The 19,389-nt window shown below is 40.5% G+C and overlaps 1 protein-coding gene across 1 annotated transcript in view; it reads right to left on the reverse strand.

Moving 5' to 3' along the window:
- Positions 1–17,192, reverse strand: part of TMEM114 (transmembrane protein 114) — a 44,414-nt gene extending 27,222 nt beyond the window's left edge. Inside the window, exons 1-3 of the mRNA XM_063428828.1 lie at positions 17,009–17,192; positions 16,730–16,810; positions 3,495–3,632 (exon numbers count right to left, since the gene is read on the reverse strand). Coding sequence (XP_063284898.1) covers positions 3,495–3,632; positions 16,730–16,810; positions 17,009–17,192 — 403 coding nt within the window. The remainder of the gene's footprint in view (positions 1–3,494; positions 3,633–16,729; positions 16,811–17,008) is intronic.
- Between the last annotated feature and the right edge of the window lie 2,197 nt (positions 17,193–19,389).

Raw genomic sequence — 19,389 nt, forward strand, 5'->3', positions numbered from 1 at the left:
ATTTAAAATTTTTCTAAGCCTTTTTTTTTACTGTTAACCCCTAACTAGCAGTAAGCAGCACTAACAGTAAATTCCCCATTTTCCCATAACTCCCACCCACCCCAGCTAGCAAAATATTTAATTATACAATATTTAAATTAGTTAATTAAATAAATTTAACCCCTGAGGGTTAAAAAATAAATAAAAGTTAATCGTCAGGGGTTAAAAAAAAAATAGATCACAGTATAATACTGTGATCTGTATTTTGATCACTGTAGGCAGTGATCGACTGGCAGAGAAGGGGTTAATTTTTATTTGGACTGGGTAAAGGGTTTATTTTTTTTATTTTTTACTTAAACGTTATTAAAACTTTTTTAACTTAATTTTTTAACTTTTTAAAGCTTATTTTAAAACGTTTTTTAACCCCTAGTTAGCCTAACACTAAATCCCCCAATTCCCCACTAACTTCCACCCTCCCCAGCTAGCTAAATTTATAATTTTAAAATATTTTAATTAATTAATAAAATAAATTTAACCCCTGAGGGTTAAAAAAAAAAAAAGAATTAACCCTCAGGGGTTAAAAAAAAAAATCAAATCATAGTAAAATGTAATCCCTGCCAATTGATCACTGTAGTCAGATTACCTGATTACCAGATTACCAGATTACCTGACCTGATTGTACAAATCATTTTCACAATAACATTTAAAATAACTAAAATTGTTAAAGGGGAAACTGTAAATGGAAAACAGTACAAATCAAAAAAAAAGTTTGTGAAGCACATATTGAATCTATAAATAATTAGGGGTGGTTCAAAAGAAAAGTCTCTCTGTTATTTAGAAGAGTTTGCTGTATTCTTAGCACATCCCTGTGGGTCCGAGGGAAGATGGAAAGGCAGTCGTAGGCTGTACTAATGAATGGTATTAGAGATAAAGACCATCTTTAGGGGAATCTGTAATGGAATGATTAGGGGGCACTGCTGAACTTTAGGATTGGACACATATCTAAACCTTTAGAGAAATGGGTTGTTTCACTATGGTCTCTGACAATGGTGTGATACATAAACAGTTTTCACTCAGACAAGAGTAAAGTAGATTGTAATATATGATTGATGTAATGAGGTATTGTACTAAACATGAATGATAAGCAAATCAGAATTGTGTATGGAGATATAGGTCTTCCAAAGTGCACTACACCATTACTGTTGACATATATTCCCCTCTTACTTTCTTTTTTTTTTGTAGTTAGGTGGAGATTAATACACTAGATATTTCATTGATAAAGTATTTGTGTCACGGCCCAGTAGAACTGTATGTATGTAACTGCTGTAGTCTATGGGAGTAAAATGGCTTCAAAATATACATTTTGGGTAGGTTTTGGCTCTATGTCGTTCAGGGTGGAAAAAGGATATAGAAAGTGAGTAACATGTGAGGGGATACTGGGGGGGGGGGGGTCATATCTAGAATGAAACTGATCACTTGTTTCAAATAAATGTAAGTGAATAGAAAATGTCCTTTACAACTGTACTACAATTCTTTCATAGTTGCTTTTCAATCACAGCCTTTGATTTTGAACTAGTTTTAATGTATGGCTGGGGTTGGCAATCTTTGGCCCACAAACAAGACCAAAATGGACCATATATGCACTTATGAAAAATGGCCCACACACATGATTCATGCTTTACACATCATGCACTCCACATTCAAAGACACACAAGTACATGAACATTCTACATACACATAATACTACAGTTAGCCCCGCATACATAAATACCACAAACTTGGCAAGAATATACATAACACAACATGCAGTCCACAAAAACAATACCACAAACAATTCACACAAACAGCCCGTCAAGACACACACACTACCACACAAAACCACAAACCGTTCACAGCCACACACAAAACCTTAATCAACAACTTATACACAACACTGCACAAAGGCTGCATGCATACTTACATGCCAAAGACATCCCACACAAATACATAATACTCAGACACTTAAAAAACATATGTCTGCCTGGCTGAATGAACATCTTGATGGACAGTAGTCTATGTTTAAATTTTAAGTTCCGGCTACCTGCCGACCCAACTCTGAGATACAAATGGGCATTTTTTAGTTTCAGAGAATTTACGTGTATATACTTACCTGACTAGCACTAGACATAATGTTTTTTACAGTATAAGGTCTCTTGCTATCTGCACTTATGATTATTTTATAGAAAGTAACTCCAAGGGTACAACAACAAAAGCGATGCATACCTCACTACTCTAACCAACTGTTTCGAATGCACTGAGACATGCCTTCGATGGGACTAGGTTCCTAACACATGCACAGAGAGGCACTTCATCACATAGTACATCTAGCAGGACCGGCGTGGCCACGCTGTAATTTGTAATGCTCACTATATAATCATAATTCAGGCACAGCCTTGACAGCTTGATACATAGGTAATGCATGTGCAGGCATAGAGGTCTCTACATCCCCTAATATATTATACGATTACTTTAACGTTCTTGTGCATTATGGTATTCCAATGTCTCTTGAGTGCGCTCTTTCTTCAAGTTTTTAATTTTCCAAATTCCCTCTGGCTCTCAAAACTGACTGCTACTTTTGACTTGTAGACGTGACTGCTATGCACACCTGAGTGGTTGACGAAACTAGGAAATTGTATAAAAACCAGCCACCTCTGCAGGTCATTAGGGGGGATAATGCCAACGACTATGTGATATGCTCTGCACGCAGGCTCAATATCTTTAGGGGACTCTAGATACTTCAACGAGATGCCAGACCACACGTATTCTAGTCTTAAGCTGCAGCAAGATCATATATACCAAAACAAAGGTATACTTAGCCATGTCATCTTGATAATCCTTGTTACCCAAATAAGTCTCATAAAAATAACACCCCTAAACATACACTGTTATTACAGCGAGAATAGAACAGCTAGACTTATACATTACAATCTGTTTATTTTAAAAGTCTACAATGTTGACCTTGTTCATTTTTATACCACTTTCAAAAGTGCTCTGTATTTCTTCTGCCATGTCAATATCTGTTAATGAACGGTTTGCTGTGCTATTGTGGCGCAGCGGGCTGAACTGTAATTTCATGCACAAACAAAAATAAAGAATTAAAAAAAAAAAAAAAAAACATATGTCTGGCACCCTAAGAGACTTCATAGTTTTACTTTGGCACCGCTATACCAAAAGGTTGACTAACCCTGATGAAGGGATTTTGTTTATCAGATCAACCTGCTATTTTGTGTTTCATTTGTTTATTTTTTATTGTTTTATTAAAACGTGTGGGGTTATCGATACCTGCATTTAGGACATAGCTGGCATATTCACTCTTTTTACTTTCTTGTTTATTGTTAAAATAATCTAAACAAAAGTGCATTATTTTAAATTATGTGTACTTCACCTTTCAATCATCCCCTATTAGGGTAGGAAATGTAGTTTGTGTCTATTCAGTGTTTGGAGGGAATCACCATATTATTAAAGAGTAACCATACCTCCAAAAAGGAAAAGCAATCCAGTCATAAACAACAGCAGATAGGCTCTTGCAAGTATGCTGACGAATCCAGTCATGCCTCCAAAGATAATCAGAATCAAACTGAGTGGTAATAATATAACCAATGCCCCATGCATGCCTGAAAAGATAGTTTGTTTTAAAATCATTAAAATGTCATTAAAGGTATGCTCTCAGCACTAAAACAACTTTAGCTTAATGAAGCAGTTTTGGTGTATAGATCATGCCCCTGCAGTCTCACTGCTTGAATCTCCACCATTTAGGGTGCAAATCACTTTAGTTTACAGCTCTAGCCATACCTACACTGCAAGTTGAAAGTCATTTGTCTCTGTTTGCACGTCACACAAAACTAGGTAAGATTATACAGTCTGAATATGATATAACTTATTTACAGAAGTATTTGGATAAATTGGCTAGTGGCAAATGAGATTCAACACAGATAAATGTAAATTCATGAATTTTAAAATAAGGAACCCACAAGTCACCTATACATTAACATTGGGTTGCGATAACTTTAAATGAAAAGGACTTGGTAACAGTTATAGATAACAAACTAGGCAACAGCTTGCCATTACAAAAGCTAATAAGGTGATTTTGTGTATAGAAAGTTGTAATGATTCACGTTATAAATCAATGTTATTACCCCACCTTGAATATGTGGTTTAATTTTGGGCACCAGTTTTAAAGAAGGATATTGCAGAGCTAGAAAAAGTGTAACAGCAAGCTACAACAATAGTATGGGTATGGAAAACATTAGGTTATTAGGAAAGGCTAGAAAAACTCAAGTTATTTCCATTAGAAAAAAAGATGCCTCAGATTAGATATGATAGCACTATACAAATATATACAGGAGCAGTACAAACCGCCATGTGCTACTTAATAATTAGTAGGAATATACAACAGACAAAAGAACACCCGCTGAGACTGAAAGCAGAGGAAAGGGTTCTTCACAGTAAGAACAATAAATATTTGGAATGCTTCACCTAAAAAGTTATCAGAGTATATAGATTTTTTTTTATTTTATTTTTTTTTTTTAAATGCTTGGATGCTTTTTTTGCATAAACAGAATAATCAAGGATATAATTGATATGTATGTGAACAGGCTGTTGACCCAAGGAAAAAATGGACTCAAGAAGGATGTTTTCCCTTTTTGTGGCATAATTGGAAAATGTCACAATTGGCTTCTTTTGGATCAACAGCATAGAAGAATGGGTTTTGAGGTTGAAATTGATGGATTCCTATGTAAACCTAAACCTAATAATTCTAAACACCCCTTATACCACAACTTTAGCCCTCTTTAATCCTTTCAACACTAAACACCCTAAAAACCATAATCTAGCTATGACCCCTACATAATCTTAACCCCACTTAGTCACTTCTAACATTCATTTTTAATCCTGAATGCATTTACACAGCTGCGCACACTCACTGTTTTCACATATTCTATCACAATATATTCCAAGTAAAAATATGCACACATAGCTATGCAGTTGTCAAATATGAAAGCATATTAAGATAGATTGGGGGACTGGGCACTCAAATGGCAGATTAAATTTAATGTGGAAAAATGCAAAGTTATGCACAACAAATGTACATCCTAAATGGTAGTGATTAAAAGACACAAGAAGGATTTGGGAATTATTATAGACAATGAACTAGTAGTGATGTCGCGAACATAAAATTTTCGGTTCGCGAACGGCGAACGCGAACTTCCGCAAACGTTCGCGAACCGGGCAAACCGCCATAGACTACAATGGGCAGGCGAATTTTAAAACCCACAGGGACTCTTTCTGGCCACCTCTTTCTGGTTCATCACTCCTCAGAGTGTCGATATCTGCAGTTAAGGCGAGGTAGTCTGCTACCTGTCGGTCGAGTCGTTCTCTGAGGGTGGATCCCGAAGGGCTGTGGCGATGCGTAGGACTTAAAAAGGTCCGCATGTCCTCCATCAACAACACGTCTTTAAAGCATCCTGTCCTTGCCGTCATGGTCATGGGAGGAGGAGGATGACTTCCACCTCTCCCCCTGTTAGATTCCCGTTGTGCTGTGACATCACCCTTATAAGCTGTGTAAAGCATACTTTTTAATTTATTTTGCAAATGCTGCATCCTTTCCGACTTGTTGTAATTCGGTAACATTTCCGCCACTTTCTGCTTATACCGGGGGTCTAGTAGGGTGGACACCCAGTACAGGTCGTTCTCCTTCAGCCTTTTTATACAAGGGTCCCTCAACAGGCACGACAGCATGAAAGACCCCATTTGCACAAGGTTGGATGTCAAGCTAGTCATTTCCCATTCTTCCTCCTCACTGATGTCAATGAAGGTATGTTCTTCCCCCCAGCCACGTACAACACCATGGGTACCAGATAGGTGACAACGATCACCCTGGGATGCCTGTTGTGGTTGGTCTTCCTCTTCCTCCTCAAAGCCACATTCCTCATCTGACTCCTCTTCCTCACAATCCTCTTCCAGCGTTGCCACAGGTCCAGCAAGCGATGCTGATAAGGCTGTTTCTGGTGGTGATGGTGACCACAACTCTTCCTCTTCCTCTTCACGCTCATCTACGGCCTGATCCAGCACTCTTTGCAGGGCACGCTCCAGGAAGAAAACAAATGGTATGATGTCGCTGATGGTGCCTTCGGTGCGACTGACTAGGTTTGTCACCTCCTCAAAAGGACGCATGAGCCTACAGGCATTGTGCATGAGCCTCCAGTAACGTGGCAAAAAAATCCCCAGCTCCCCAGAGGCTGTCCTAGCACCCCGGTCATACAAATATTCATTAACAGCTTTTTCTTGTTGGAGCAGGCGGTCGAACATTAGGAGTGTTGAATTCCAACGTGTCGGGCTGTCGCAAATCAAGCGCCTCACTGGCATGTTGTTTCGCCGCTGGATATCGGCAAAGTGAGCCATGGCCGTGTAGGAACGCCTGAAATGGCCACACGCCTTCCTGGCCTGCTTCAGGACGTCCTGTAAGCCTGTGTACTTATGCACAAAGCATTGTACGATCAGATTACACACATGTGCCATGCACGGCACATGTGTCAACTTGCCCAACTTCAATGCCGCTAACAAATTTTTTCCGTTGTCACAAACCACTTTGCCGATATCCAGTTGCTGCGGAGTCAGCCACTTTTCCACCTGTGCGTTCAGGGCGGACAGGAGTGCCTGTCCGGTGTGACTCTCTGCTTTCAAGCAAGTCAAACCCAAGACGGCGTGACACTGCCGTATCCGGGATGTGGAATAGTACCTGGGGAGCTGGGGGGTGCCGTTGATGTGGAGCAAGACGCAGCAGCAGAAGAGGACTCAGCCGAGGAGGTTGTGGAAGAGGATGGAGTAGGAGGAGTAGAGGAGGTGGCAGCAGGACTGCCTGCAAGTCGTGGCGGTGTCACCAACTCCTCTGCAGAGCCATGCATTCCATGCTTGGCAGCAGTCAGCAGGTTTACCCAATGCGCAGTGTAGGTGATATACCTGCCCTGACCATGCTTTGCAGACCAGGTATCAGTGGTCAGATGGACCCTTGCCCCAACACTGTGTGCCAGACATGCCCTTACTTACTTTTGCACAATCGAGTACAGGTTGGGGATTGCCTTTTGTGAAAAGAAATTTCGGCAGGGTACCTTCCACTGCGGTGTCCCAATAGCTACAAATTTTTTGAACGCCTTTTTTTGAACGCCTACCTTGTATGGTAAAAGCTGGCGGGCTAATAGTTCGGACAAGCCAGCTGTCAGACGCTGGGCAAGGAGGTGACTTTCTGACATTGGCTTCTTACGCTCAAACATGTCCTTGACAGACACCTGACTGTGGGCAGATGAGCGGGAACTGCTCAAGGCGGGAGACGGAGTGGCGGATGGTTGAGAGGGGGCAAGGAGGACAGCAGTGGTTGACGTGGCTGAAGATGCTGGACCAGGAGGAGGATGGCGGCTTAGATAGGCGTGCTGCTTTTACTCATGTGTTGATCCCATAGGCGTTTGTGATGTGAGATCATGTGCCTATGCAAAGCAGTTTTACCTAGGTGGGTGTTGGACTTCCCACGACTCAGTTTCTTTTGGCACAGGTTGCAAACGGCATCGCTGTTGTCAGAGGCAGACGCACAAAAAAAATTCCACACTGCTGAGCTCTGCAATGACAGTATTCTGGTGGTGGACACAGCATGCGCTGATTGGCGTGCTGTCGGGCTGACCCCGGGGGCCGATGCATGCTGTCTGACTGTGCCACTAGCTCCTTGCGATGACCTCCCCCTGCTTCCAACTCGTCTCCTCCTCCTCTCTGTCTCCCCATCTGAACTTTCGCCCTGTTCTTCTTCTTGCCGAGCGGACACCCACGTGACATCCATGGACGCATCGGTATCATCAACCGCTTCACTTGTATCTGACAACTCAGCAAAGGAAGCAGCAGCGGGTACAACATCATCATCATCACACCGTACGTCCATGTGTGTAATGCTGCCTGCCTGAGACATATCCCTGTTATCTACATCCTCTGGCAATAATGGTTGCGCATCACTCATTTCTTCAAACGGATGTGTGAATAACTCCTCTGACATACCAAGTGAAGCGGCTGTGGTGCTAGTGTTGGTGGCGGCAGGCGGGTGAGTGGTATCTTGAGAGGTGCCTGAAGCTAAGCTGGAGGAGGATGGTGCGTCAAGGTTCCGAGCGGAGGCTGTAGAAGAATGGGTGTCCTGTGTTAGCCAGTCAACTATGTCCTCAGAACTTTTCAAGTTCAGGGTAAGTGGCCTTTGAAAACTGGGCATTATTCTAGGGCCAAAGGGAATCACAGCACCACGACCACGGTGGCCCCTGCGGGGTGGCCTGCCTCTGCCTGTCATTTTTTGGGGGATTAGTGGTACTATGCGTGCAAGCTACTGTGAGACCAGATTTGAGTGGCAATGTGCACTGGCACAGTTCTTCAGAGCACACGCTGTAGGCCTGACACACACGCTTTAAGGACACTGACTGCTATTAGCTTACACTGGAAACCTTTTTTTCTTTGTAAAAGCATGCTATACAGACACCAGATATGAGTGGCAATGTGCACTGGCACAGGTCTGCAGAGCACACGCTGTAGGCCTAATAAAAACCCGCTTTAAGGACACTGACTGCTATTAGCTTACACTGGAAACCTTTTTTTCTTTGTAAAAGCACGCTATAGAGACACCAGATATGAGTGGCAATGTGCACTGGCACAGTTCTGCAGAGCACACACTGTAGGCCTGACACACCGGCTTTAAGGACACTGACTGCTATTAGCTTACACTGGAAACCTTTTTTTCTTTGTAAAAGCACGCTATAGAGACACCAGATATGAGTGGCAATGTGCACTGGCACAGTTCTGCAGAGCACACACTGTAGGCCTGACACACTCGCTTGAAGACAAGTAACTGCTATTCAATCTATAACAGTGAAAAAAGTGTTTTGGTTTTAAATGCACGCTATTGTGACACCAGATATGAGTGGCAATGTGCACTGGCACAGTTCTGCAGAGCACACGCTGTAGGCCTAATAAAAACCCGCTTTAAGGACACTGACTGCTATTAGCTTACACTGGAAACCTTTTTTTCTTTGTAAAAGCACGCTATAGAGACACCAGATATGAGTGGCAATGTGCAATGGCACAGGTCTGCAGAGCACAGGCTGTAGGCCTGACACACCCGCTTGAAGATAAGTAACTGCTATTCAATCTATAACAGTGAAGAAAGTTTTTTGGTTTTAAATGCACGCTATAGAGACACCAGATATGAGTGGCAAATTACACTTGCTGAGGTTGGCAGAGCACACGCTGAAGGCCTGACACACGCTTTAAGGACACTGACTGCTATTAGCTTACACTGGAAACCTTTTTTTCTTTGTAAAAGCACGCTGTAGAGACACCAGATATGAGTGGCAATGTGCACTGGCACTTCCTCTTATTATTAAAATTATGTTTGATTTTTTTATTGACAAATATGGCATATGCAAGGCTATTTCTGGATGTCTCAAGCATGAGTTATCGAATAATATAATTACAGAGGGTGTTCTGGAATGAGAATATTGAGACAAACTGTCATAGCATTACTATGCTTGAAAGCTCCTAGTGCTGCAGGCAGTCTGTGCCTTTGAAACAGGTTCATCACAGCACTCATTGGCTATTTCTCTCTGCTTCACATGCAATCCCTCTCTGCTTCACATGTGAGGGAGTCTAGCATTGGAAATTGATTGGCTTCCTGTTCTAATTCAGTAGAAACTGTGCTTTTACTAGAATCATAATAGATACATAATCTGGGTTGGCTCCATTAATAACATTAAGTTTATCATGGTGAAAGTAATATTTTCTAGACTTGTACATGGCAAAAAAAATTGCTCCTTTAGAAAACAAATTTTATTTTGGTTGATCATGGATTTATCCATGGGGCATATAGTTTGGCCAAATTTGGGCAAAAAATCACACAAATCTGTCCTCTCCTGATCTCTCTGTTCTCCTTTTGACTCGTGTCTTCCTTAAACGCAACCTGTTCAAAACAGAACTTTGGTATTTCCTCTCTGAAGTGCTGCAACTCCCATGTCTGTCTCCCTCCAAGTCAACAGTGCTAGGATCACCTGTACCTCACAGGCTCGCTACCTAGGTGTTCTCTTTGACTCCAAACTTTATTTCACCCCTCATGTCCATTTAATCGCCAAATCTTCCTGCTTCCTTCTCAAGAACACCAGACATGGCTAAGGTGCTGGTCCATGCCGTTGTCCTATCTCGCCTTGACCACAGCAATCAACTTCTCAGTGGTCTTACATGTTCCCAACTTGCCACATTACAGTCTATAATGAACGGGGCAGCGAGGCTCATCATCCTTTCCTTTCTGCTCTATTTGAGCATATATAGCACTTTCGCCCACTGCTCCTATATAGGAGCTGCGGTCGATCGCTATGCTGTGGGCAGAAGTGACATATCGTGAAGAATTGTGGCACCACTTCCGCCCACAATGTGATGATAAATGTCAGAGACTGGCGAACTAGGAGGTGACGTGCTAGGAATAGTTTGTACCTCATAACTAGCCGCCAAATATGTGTTTAGTGTGTAATCCTAATCACTGACTCAGCCTCCCTACTGGATGGGAATACCCTGCATGACCAGAAGAATGATCCCGGTGCCAACATATAAAAAACAGCACAGAAGTCTACAAGCAACAGCCGATTGAGGAAGCTTATTTTTAAGCGAAATGTGTTTTGGCAACAGGATCTGCACTTATTGGATTATTCCCAACATTTGTTTTTAAATGTGATTATTTGTTTTTAAACATATTGTGACAAACTCCCCTCTCTAAGTGGGTCTGCCACGAGCTCCTGGAGGATCCTGATTGCCAGCCTCCTGCCCACAGACTATGGGCCCTGCAGGGAAACCTGTAAAAGAATACCAAACTTGATCGACTGTTAGCACTGATTTCCCTGGAACTGTTTTGGGAATGGGGCCATACTTGCGGTTGGTCAAAACTATGACTTCCAGGAAATTCATGAACCCCTGAACCGATCTGGGTGATTTTTGTATATGTTGTTCACCCAGATCGGGGCTATCAAGATATCAGGATGTGACTTTTATGAGGTTTTGTGTGTTTTCAAGGTACTAAAAAACACACGGTGGTTATAGTTTTCCAGTGCAGTGATTCTGGTACTCGCAAGTACTAGGAAGCAGCGATAGACAGAGGTACCTGGTCTGTGTGCCAGGCAGTTCATTACATTGGTGGCAAGCAGTGGGATGGCTTCCTAGCCTTGGGATAACCAACACTACTTCAGCGATGGAAGGTCGTGCAGTATCCCACTTTGATACAAGACTTCTGCAGCTGTTCCTGGATGTTCTGAGGAGTAATGATGACCCTATCCCAGCCAGGAGTGTACCAGAATACCGACCTCTGGAGGGCAGACCTTGAAGATATTCAACCTTTCCGGAGAGACTTCCTCCCGACCACGGACCAGCACCAAGGGGAACAACTGAAGTTGCGGATGCTGTTCCTGGGAGAAAAGCCCTTGGATAAATGGGTAATGGAACTGGAGGCATTGGTCACGAGGGAGGTGTGGTTGGACGAATCATACCGCGCCTTGCAGTTTCCTGCGGTCGGCATCTAGCCGTTGCTGTTCGAGCACAAATGCCTCCCAGGGGTGGACTACAATGGCCCTGGTCTGCTATGAGACGAGTTTGATAATGGTATGGAATTCGGAGACCCAGACAGTTGCCGCTTCTGGCACATTCGAGATGAGCGGGAAGACAGCTTGGGCTTTAAGGGGATAGGAGAAATGCAACTGGATCTGACTTTTCTGGCTAACCTGGAGTGGGAGCTCGAGCAGGACTATGCTCGCCTATTTAACAGAGTAACACTGCCTGTCTCTGACATGATGGGGCTTATGGACTGTATATCACCGGGAGTATTGAGTTCCATCCCTCCTCCCCAGCAACTAAGCCTGTCATCAGGAGACCTGGGTACTGTACCATCTACTTCCCAAACAGCCCCAGAAAAAAGAGACCTTATTGACTGGTCTTGTGAAGACCCCTACTTGGTAGGTGGAGATGGGACCGAGGTCTCTCTACCGACCCTACAGGGAAGCCTGGCAGCTGGCCCAGATCTCCAAACCCAGAGGGTGGTGTTACAGGGAGTGGAGACAACTGGTCTCACTACCCAGTGGCAGGGCGAGTTACAGTGTGTCATCCTTTCTCCCAGTGGCAGAGTATGTTATTGAGAGAGGAGACGGTCGGTCTCACTCCCCAGTGGCAGTGTATCCTACATGGAGTGGAGACAACCGGTCTCACTCCCCAGCGGCAGTGTGCAACCCAGGGAGAGGAGAGTATCATCCTCCATCTCCAGCAGCCAAGGGTGTTACAGGGAGTGGAGACAACCGGTCTCACTCCTCAGCGGCAGTGTATCTTACAGGGAGTAGAGCGTGTCACCCTTCCTCCCCAGCGGCAGATTGTGTTATTGGGAGGAGTGGAGATGGTCGATCTCTCTCCCCAGTGGCAAAGTGTGTTACAGGAAGTGAAGACAACCGGTCTCTCTCCCCAGTGGCAAAGTGTGTTACAGGAAGTGAAGACAACCGGTCTCACTCCCCAGCGGCAGTGTGTATTCCAGGGATAGAATGGGGTTGCCCTTCCTCCCCAGTGGCAGAGTGTATTATTTGGAAAGGAGACAGTTGGTCTCTCTCCCCAGTGGCAGGGCACTACCTGGTCGGTGTGCCAGGCGGTCCATTACACATATATTTTTATTATTAATAAATCACTGTTGGATTCATCCGGTGTCCAGGCCTGACCTTGTGACTTTTGCTCATCAGTAGAGGTGGCACTTTTCCACCTCAGAGCCTGGCTTACCAGGTTTTGAACAAGGTGAGCTTAACATCCTTTTATTTATATATATATATATATATATATATATATATATATATATATATGTATATGTATATGTATATGTGTGTGTGTGTGTGTGTGTGTGTGTGTTAAGTCACTATTGTTGATAACTCTCTGCACTATTGTATATTTTCTATTCCTTTTCATGCCTGGAGAATATTCTCTTAATATCTACCAGAGGTGTCAGGCTGCCATAAGAGCATAAAGGTTCCTTCTATTGAGCCAGTTACTATACAGGCTCAAGTCCATGTGAGTTGATGCATACCACAAGTATATCGAACTATTAGCACTTCATACCATCTGCACTATTTTCTCTATGTATTTATTTTTCATATATTTCGTCTGACGCTACTTTTTCCCCTACATACCTTAAGGGGTAAACATTATGATTTATGCATGGTTCACTTTACAGTACACCTAGCGTTCCACTCTAATATAGATTTAGTATATATATATTTCTTATTTATCATCTTCCTTTCCGCCCGCTCCTCCCACGCCTCCCCATTGTCAGTCCCTGCATTGGCTTTCCATAAGAAATAGGGCTCAATTTAAGATTCTGGTGATTGCTTACAAGTCACTACATAATGCTGCTCCAACCTACCTATCCTCTATATAAGTATGTCTCGTCTATGACCCTATGCTCTGCCAAAGACCTGCTTCTATCCTCTGTCTGTACTCCTGCATCTGATGCTCGCCTTCAAGACTTCTCTAGAGCTGCACCGTTCCTGTGGAACTCCCGTCTCTTCTCCATTATACTTTCACCCAGTCTCCATTCCTTCAAAAAAATCATTAAAAGCTCACTTCTTCAGCCAAGGGTATATATTAAACTGTTAACAGTTTTCCCTTGCCTGATTCCTATCCTGCAACTGTCAACACAAAAAAAACAAAACATTAAGCTCTCAGTGAATACATTTCTAGCAACCTACATACTACCCCTACCCTTACCTTTTGTGTTACAATACCCCACTCTCTTTAGCATTTAAACTCATTAAACAAGGGCCTCAATCCATCTGTTCCTGTGCATCCAACTGGTCCAGTTACAATTACGTGTCAGTTAATCCACTCATTGTACAGCGCTGCAGAATTTGTTGGTGCTTTATACATAATAGTAAGTGTCTAAGTTTTCCAATTAATCGATTTGATCTATCACTGGAAGTATATTGTATTTCTTATTGTATTGCAAAATATAATTTTATTTTTAATTTTTTTTAAAATATAAAACAATGACCAGGGGACACCGCTCAATGGTGATTGTAGTACTGCTTCCCACATTTACACTTAATCTCACTTTAAAGCCAAGCTCTATGCCCAACTCTAAAACCTAATACAACCTTTTAATTCATATTAAGCACCAAATCTTCAAACTGATTCAGGGTATTGTATAAACTTATATTATCATCCTCTCTATATTAAAGGTGGCACAAGGTTACCAATGAAAAAGTGTCTACCCTAACCTGGATCTTCTTAGCACCCTTCTCCAGTCTTCAGCTCAAGTAGACTACGCCTAGCAAAAACCTTGCATAACAGGATGGTTATTTGTATGACTACAGTACAATCTCTATTATAGTTAGCACTTTTTATATAGTACTAATTTAAAAAATAACTATTAGTAATAAAAAAAAAAACATTTCAGGACAAAACAGCACAAGACTGGAGAAGTGAAGGAGGGAGATAATCTTAATTGTGTTCTTAAAAACAAAACAAAACAAAACAAAAACAAAAAAACAGTTTATTACATTTCTAAAATAATGGGTGTTTGAATGTGAATAAAGAACAATAAAAGTGAGTAAATTAATTCCTATTATAAGTGGAGCATTTAAATACAGTAATTGTCTCCTTAAAAGTTCCTTATATGGTGTAATCAAAATATATTACAGCAGAGGGAGCCCCAACCCTATATATGCAGTTCACAGTGCCCTTGCTAGAAAACAAAGTTTATTACAATGTGTTGCATTCAGGGTCATTCACTAAATAAAAATAAAAAACCTTTAGACAACATACTGTGCCATTAGCTGCTATATCTGTTTACTATTTGCGTTATTAAAACATTTCCAGATTTTGCAATTTAGGCTCCAAATGGGCCTGAACTTGGTTTGAATTTTATCTTGGCCAAACAAATCAAGATAGCTGAAATCATAGCCCAATAAAAAAATAAAGTCTATACTATAGCATTGCCAGTGGGCAAAAAGTCAATTCAACATCAGCAGTGCAAGGGTTAATTATTTGGCAGCTGGGCAGCACTTCCTAGCCAGTCACCACATTTAAAAAAAGAGAAAAAAAAATATTAACTAATAAATACCCTATGGGGATCAAAGTCACTCCCATATTTTCTAATTCACTTGTGCAAGTGCACGATGATTTGAAGTATTATTACCATTAGCAGTGCTAGCAGCCAGTGGGCAAATAGTTAAAAGCCAAGTGCAAGGGTAAATCATGTAGTGACTTACCAGCACTTGCTAGCCAGATGTCACATTTAAAAAGTGAATTTTTAAAAAAAGCTTTTGAGGGTCTCTATCGTTTCCATATTACTATAAGGGAGGCTTGAGACTTCTGTTATAGCCTTACCAGCCATACCGTGGCAGAGGTTAAATAGTTCATCTTTGAAGCATCCGGGCCATCTGGCTGCTTTGATCCAGCTAAAATATGGATCAAATACAGGCTCATTCAAGGCCTTGTTTTTAAAATGTGGACATTGTTAAATACTGTAAACAATGTGTGGATTTGGAAGTCCAAATGTCCATTCACAGCAGTGAATGGCTTTGTTTCCTTAGGTACAGGACCATTCGACTTTAAGATATTATTGACAGGGTTATTCTCTAAACATAGTATTTGGCAATTCTTGAAAAAAGGGAATAAAAAGGGCATATAAATTATCCTGAATTTGAATGAAATTGTAAAATATAATTTTAAATGTAATAAATTGTTAATTCATTAATCATTAAAAAAAATTAGTTTGCAATTAGAGAAATAAATTCCATATAAATATGTTGATTTAAATGTTCTTGCAGTACCTCGACCCATCTGTAAGGAGTACTCATATTCCAACTCAATACTCGCATTCAGTTTTTTTCGGACTAATTTCTCCTTTCTCCCTACATCAATATCTGTAATTCCATTTGATAGAATCATTCTGACTATACACGTACATATATACACAATATTTAAACTACATAATACCTAAAACGAAAAAAGTTTAACCCCTTAAATACCAAACTTCTGGAATAAAAGGGAATCATGACATGTCACATATGTCCTGTGTCCTTAAGGGGTTAAACAAACATTTTTTGTTCCAAAATATATAGTAAACAAGCCATCAATGTCTTGTAAGAAAACTGTTTTTATACAATACTCGCTGTTGCCATATCAGCAGGACAGTTCTGATCTTGTGGTCTTGTCCTACCATCACAATTCTGTTCCCTGGTGTCCTTGAGCAGCAAGTTGCATCACTGGTGAATTACCCTAGGAAGCCCCAACCTAGTCTTGATCCCCCTGTCTCAAAGTTGGGAGGTATGTGTTGCTTTTATTTGTTTTTGTTTTTTTACAGATGATAGCAGAGTATCATAAGAATAATACATTCCACTATCTTTCACAGTAATACTTTATAAGGTCTTATTTGGTTTATAAGGTCTTATTTAGGGCAAACAATATTGTGAATTCTTACTCAACAATGTAAATTTTAAAATTGCTATATTAAAAAGGATTTTAACATTTGTGGTGATATTACCAGTTGTGAAATATATAATTTGACAATATAGAGATTAACGAGAGCGAGCAACTTTTGATCTATACATTAAAGGTCAATAGTTCTACATTGAAGAATGGTGTGTTGCTTTAATAAACAAATAACTATCATAAAAATTCAACTCACTTAAAAGTTGTTTCTCTGAATCAGTGAAGTTTCGGTTTCCATGCCAGAAAGGATTCATCAAAGGGGAACATCTGCTCTTTGCTTATATAATATAAAAAAAAGAATTAAAGAGTGTCCGTTCTTTATGGTTAAATTAAACATTAAGCACAACAATAGGAACAAAAGGAAAAAGTATTAATTAAAGATCATTTTGCAGAAATCTGAAACACACTTTAAGGTCTTGTTATTCCCTGTAAAATGTTCATGCTAATTAAAAAATAATTAAAATAAATTACTTACTTGTGCACATTCTCCAAAGTCCTGAATGAGAGCTTAGTGGATTAGAGAAGTTATTATTTTGTTCCAGTTTTGAGGCATCAATGATGTACCAAAAATCTGTTCCAATAGCCACTACCAAAAATGTGAAACTTATTATGCCAACAAAGGCAACAAATACAGATAGAAAGCTCATGGTAAGCTTCATGGTAAATTAAATGATGTATTTAATCTTGATGCAGATTTAAAAAAGGGAGTTATGTGGACCTCAAGAAAGGAGCTCTCCAAGGTAGCTCTTCAGCAAAAGGCAAATGTGTGTTTTTCCATTTTTCAGCAGAAGCCAAATCAATCATCCTCTAGGTTCAAACACTTCTACTGTTACTGTAACAAGCAATCAGGAGGCACAGCGTTTTGTACAGAAGAACAGCAGCAAACACTCCTTTGTCTGGCTTTGAAATAGGCAAGGGTTTCTAAAGAAATACATAGAAAGGATTATCTGTGCCATGCAGGAATTTGTAAACCATGTTTATGTCTGATATAAAATACATCTATTTCATATAGAAATATTGAGCATGGAGATTTAAATGCCCAGACTTTGTCTTCCAGGAGTATTGAATCATTGAATAATGACTAATAATAAAAAATGAATGAGGACATACCCAATACAATAAAAATGTTCTGGGTATGTTAATGGATAGATAGATAGATATTCCTGCAGTGGTACAATTACAATCACAAATGCAGCAAAGCAATGATGACATATTCTACAAATGACATTGTAAAGTTACAGACCTTAACTAATGCGAATTAAGGAAACACATTTAGTTTTAACAAATTATCGTGTTTGAAATATGCAAATGCATGAAGCTATAATAAGCAGTTGTATCATGTCATTTGAAAAGATTTTTAACCCCTTCCTTGTCAAATTATTTTAACACAAATAAAATGCATCTGACACATGCAATGCACAGTTAGCATAAATTATGTAAATGCATATAATTAGATTTTTTAATGTACTTGCTCTTTTTTTTTTTTTTTAAAGATATATTTTAGGACAATTATTATAAATTGCATATGGTGTTATTTATCTTGCAGATAGCATCCAAAATATTAGCACAAAAGGATCCATATTATTTTGTAATACACAGTCAGTTTGTTGAAGAGACAGATGTAAAATGTAATTTCTCTCTACTTTCTTCGCACTTCCTGTCTATTACAATGAACTGCAGAGATGTAGTAGGTCTAAATGGACAACTGGCATATAAATAAAGTTAATAAAAGGTAGGGGGTTGTGGAATATAAAATCCAAGGTTGGAGTATAACAAATGTTAAACTGTGTTGGCAGGAAAGGGGAAAATGTTTGCCAGTACTTGAAGGTGTCTGTGTGGAGACTTTAGTATGAAGTAAAATTTCTCTGATTTTGAGGCCAGTCAGGTCATTGTCCGATCTTACGAGCCACCATGTTGACTAAATATGAAACAAAAGATTGTGCAATGGATGATCATGTTTGTTTTAATTTGGGCTTCAGAGTCCTGTTCCTGGTGCCAAAAATAGGGGGATGGAATAGAAAAGGGAGCAGATAAGAAACTTATTTTGCCATGATGGACAAAGATCTGCCCAATTATGCGAATTGTATCTACTATCCGATCAAGAATTGGGAAAAAGATCACTGATGGTTAGAGAACAGCCACTAAAGATTCATTTTATTTGCAGATTGTTAGCGTATGTCAGAAAAACCAAGAGGTTCAACAAAAACATTTATTGGTGCTAGGATATGTTTTACACCAGATTACCTTGCAACACTTTAGGGTGCATAAGGCACCAACAGTCTTTAACCATTCTTTTTGAGAGTGAAAAAAGAATGGTTATTAGCTGTCAGTAAAGTTTTAATGCAACTTTACTTTTAGATGTAGTATCCAAATTAAAATCTAAGGCGATATTCCAGTCACCTCCCAACGGTCACGGATCTCACTGTGACGTCCAAACATGGTCACCCCATAAGTACCCAACAGGGGATTTGAACCTGGGTACTTAGCTGTCCTCGGCCTGCTATCTGCCATTGAGCCATAGCATTTCTGTTTATTTTGTGCTGTTCTAGCCCTTTTGTTTCTGGCTATGCCTGCAGCACTGGGGGCTGGACTTCGTCTGTGGTCATTGCAAGTGCTTCACCTGACTCAGATCAGTCATCAGCAGAGTATATAAACTTAGCCTCGCCCTGGGAACTTTATTAAGTCTTTGATCCTGTAGTGTGTGTTTATTTCCTGTGTTTCAATCTCTTGATCTTCAACTCCATATTGACCCCAGCTTCTGTCTTCGGTAATCCTGACCTCTGGCATCCTTTGACTTTGGCTATCCCTTGGCTATCCTGCTGTTTATATCCTTGTTGGTACTGCATTAGAATCCTT

This window comes from Pelobates fuscus, chromosome 8, assembly GCF_036172605.1.
Source record: "Pelobates fuscus isolate aPelFus1 chromosome 8, aPelFus1.pri, whole genome shotgun sequence".
NCBI lineage: Eukaryota > Metazoa > Chordata > Amphibia > Anura > Pelobatidae > Pelobates > Pelobates fuscus.